A 3,899-nucleotide genomic window follows, 5' to 3' on the forward strand; every position below is an offset into this window, starting at 1 on the left:
GTCTAAAATTATGCTTATACAAAATAAGCCAACAGCTTGGAACCAGTCCAGATCTGTTGACCTCAGTGGAGCTCTGTCTTGGTCTAGTGCTTTGTCAGTGCACATCCAATTGCAAGGCAAACCCTTATTCTCCAGCAGTACCCCAGGCCCCCAGACTCCATGTACACAATAAGGTGGCCAGCTGCTTATAAATCATGCACTTTATTAAAGAGACTGAATTCATATGCAAAAAAATTTTTAAAAACCCGAAGATAAACCCACAAGAGTCAAACAAATTCAAGTTAACCCAATGTACAGTGAGTATAGCACAGGCACTCTCCGTCCATGTAAAGCAACTGTTCAATGTAGACAAAAGGCAAAAATGAAAGGACAATCAGGTTTTAAAAAGTCCATTCCTCTAGGACTAGAGATGCTGTTTCCTCTTAATTCCTAGATCCCCTGTGACTCTTCCCAGTAATGTTGATCCACTCTTGTGCACATGGATGCTTACAAAGTCTTCAATCAGCTCTTTCTTCTTCAGTGCCAATATCCTCTGAAGGTGAGAAAATGCTCCTAAATAGTGAAAAAATGACATTAAAACGTTTGAGGAAATTAGTGTCAATTTCCAAACAATGCCAAATTGCCTGTAGATGCCAATTTACCTTTCCTCCTCATCAATATATTTTCCCACTCTCTATCTGCTATTGTATTGAGGTCAATTAATTTGAGCCAATTAACCATTGGCACTACATTCAATCTTATTGTCAAATTATGTAAGTGTGCCTTTCTGTTTCAAACTGTTACTCATTAGGAAATTAGTTTGAAACTGATATTCTTTCATTTCTGGAGCCTATCTTTTAACTTTAACATCAGCCATATGAGGTAATAGTAGTTTCCTCGTACAAGGAATGGAGAATCAGACTTGCATTCTATAAAAACCTAAGCCAAGTCTAAAATAAGTCAGTAGGCTGTCATCAACTTCACTGAGTTTTGCATCAGGCCTAAACTAAGGTCAGTGGAAGCTTTTCTGCTTATGAGTTCAGGATCACACCCTACATCAGTGGAGGCCAACCTTCTTGGCAAGTATGCCACAGATTAATACCACTCCAATCCCTTTCTCCTACCCAATCTGCTGCTCTGTTTTCTGCTCCCTGCCCTATGCTCCCTGCCTGATCTAATGTTCTCCTTTTTGTTCTTTGCCTTATCTACTACTAACCTGCCTGTTCCCTCCCCAATCTGCCATGTGCCACTTGTGGCACCTGTGTCACAGATTTGCCATCCCTGTCCTAAATGATAAAGTTCAAAGCCAGAAAGCTGGGCTGTTTAACTGAAATTACCATGTACAATAAAAGACTCAATAAAAAGGCACCTTATTCAACAGGCTAACTCCCCGCAGTTCAGGATCAGAACTGATTGATTTAGTAACACAGATAAAGCTTTCTTAAATGTCTCTCTTCTTATCCCTACAGAACCAACAGGGGTAAGGAGGAATGAGTTGGATTCCATTCCTTCTTGGACATCATCATAACAGTTTGCTAAGATCTATGTACAAGGCCAATTGGTTTGCGAAACAGGGACACTTGACCTACTTTGAACTGTACAGGAGTAGTGGTAAAAATGACGCAAATAAGTACTCTGTAGTTCTCTCCTATAGTTCTCTCATTGCAGTTCTCTCTAATATTTATCCATAATAATTTCACGGTATTGATATAACTAACGATAATCTCATGCTCTAGCATTCCTTATTCCCAAACTGATGTGCTGTGGTGCTGATAGCCTGTTTCTTTAACCTCAGTATCTAAAAGCGGTCTACAAAGACAGTATCGTTATCTCTGCTTTATAAATAGGATAAACTGAGGCAAGGGGGGCTGACATAGCTGCCCAGTCATCCAGAAAATGAGTGATAGGTTGGACTATGTCCCAGTGCACTCCTCACTGCATTGAGTTCAATTTTACCTCAGCTTTATCAGTTGTACAGTCTCATGCTATGTTCTACATGCTACTGTGAATGCAGGTTCTGATGCTGCTTTGGATACCACACTAATACATGCCACTTTTAAAGCATATAAACAAGCATTAAATGAATGCATTTGTAGGGTAGGACAGAGACTGTTTCAGATTGTAGCAACAAAGTCTGGACAAAATAAAAGAGCAAAAAAATCTTCAGCTTTTTTTAAAAATAAACCCACTGAAAGCTGTTGGTAGCACAGCTCATCAAGTTAAAAAAAAAGCTTCCATATCTTTCTATGCCTAAGAAGCAGTAGTTCAATTCCTCCTTGTTTGCCACAATAAGATTTCTATCTGCTATTATTAGCCATTGATTTTCTGCATTCACTGACTAAGCAAGACAAGGGGGTCAAGGATTACAGAGATTTGAACAACCTGCTTTGTTAAGAAAGTATAAGACATTGGATAAGAGCTTAGATATCTCCACACCAAAAAAAATTGTCTGTCACTGCTGTTGTCTGACCACTACCAGCTGATGTTAATTGAGTGCAGAGAAATCAGAGGCAGGCAGAGTTCTTTGGGTACGTATATCTTTTATTAGACCAACTAAATAGTTGGAAAAAAATGTTCTTTGCAAACTTTCGAGGTCAAACACCCTTCTTCAGCCATAGGGAGACTCTGCTGGTGTTATGTGTTCTCCAAGGTAAAAAAAAGAAGCTAATTTGTAACATGCAGGTCTGTGACAATACAAATGCAAATGAGAGACAATGGTACCGCTCATTTGCATTTTCACAGATCTGCATGTTGCAAATTAGCTTCTTTTCTGCTTTGGAGAACACATAACACCAGCAGAGTCTCCCATTGTCTGAAGAAGGGCATTTGTCCCTGAAAGTTTGCAAAGAACATTTTCCCAACTATTTAGTTGTCTAATAAAAGATATCACATCTACCCATAGAACCTTGTCTGCCTCTGTCCTTAGACCAACACAGCTACAACCAACAACCCTAAAACAGAAAAATCTGATGGATTGATTATCATTTAGGAAACAAACCAGGCATAAGAACAGAGGAAGAAAAATATTCCTCTCTTTCTTCAAATGTTCGTACTACACTGTGTTTAAATCCCTGCATTCCTGGAGTAAACAAGTGTTAGTATTATAACTTATGAAAAAGTGTTCTTTTTTTTAGTTCTTCAGAACTTCTGTTATAGCCATTTCTCTTACTCTTAAATCATTGTCATACCTCAAAACAGTCTCAAAGTATTCATAATATGCAATGTTTTTCTTTAATGGTAAGAGTCTGATCCAAAATACTCTCTCTATGTCTATACTACTAGATGGGGCAACCCTCGGGTTGTCCTCACTCTGTAAATGCTAACACTAACCATCTCCACTGTAAACTCCAATCCCAGACCTCTGGTGGCAGTCCACCTCAGTGCTGGAAGCTCCACTAAACTTTCAGATAGGTTGGCCCCATCACTGCTCACGTTCTAGTTCACCCTTTTCTGTGGTGTGTTTTGGAAGTTATTCATGTGCTGCAAGATTTGTGAGAAGGAAGCCACCAGCAGTAATTCCAGCCCCTCTCCACTCTTCCCCCTGCCACTGCCCAGAAAGAGACAAAAGAAAAAGGCTCTGCCATGCATGGCACAGGGGAACAATGGCTATATCTTAGTGTTGCGCTCAAGAAATAAAAAAACCAAAGTGGATGGCTTTGAGACTGGGCTTGAACAAAAATTGTAAGGGAGGAGGGATGAGAGAAGGCACAGGTTGAGGATATCCTAAAGCGTATGTGTAAATTGATATCTGAGGATTTATCTTAGGTGACTAAAACAGAATTTCAGCATTTCTTTACAGTCTATAAGCCCTCTACTCAGCTGCTACCTAATTCTAGAATTGACCAAACCCTACAGGTGACTAATTTTTTGACGTTAAAATTTCCCAGGTACCTGAAGTTGCCCTTTTGTACACTTCTCAG

General features: G+C 39.5%; 1 protein-coding gene across 2 annotated transcripts in view; it reads right to left on the reverse strand.

Moving 5' to 3' along the window:
- Positions 1–265: 265 nt before the first annotated feature.
- Positions 266–3,899, reverse strand: part of FAM237A (family with sequence similarity 237 member A) — a 40,066-nt gene continuing 36,432 nt past the window's right edge. For both annotated transcript variants that reach the window (XM_014522677.2, XM_025211041.1), the window contains one exon: positions 266–552. In XM_014522677.2, coding sequence (XP_014378163.1) covers positions 404–552 — 149 coding nt within the window. In that variant the 3' untranslated portion in view covers positions 266–403. The remainder of the gene's footprint in view (positions 553–3,899) is intronic.

The sequence above is a fragment of the Alligator sinensis genome, unplaced genomic scaffold (assembly GCF_000455745.1).
Source record: "Alligator sinensis unplaced genomic scaffold, ASM45574v1 scaffold372_1, whole genome shotgun sequence".
In the NCBI taxonomy this organism is placed as follows: domain Eukaryota; kingdom Metazoa; phylum Chordata; order Crocodylia; family Alligatoridae; genus Alligator; species Alligator sinensis.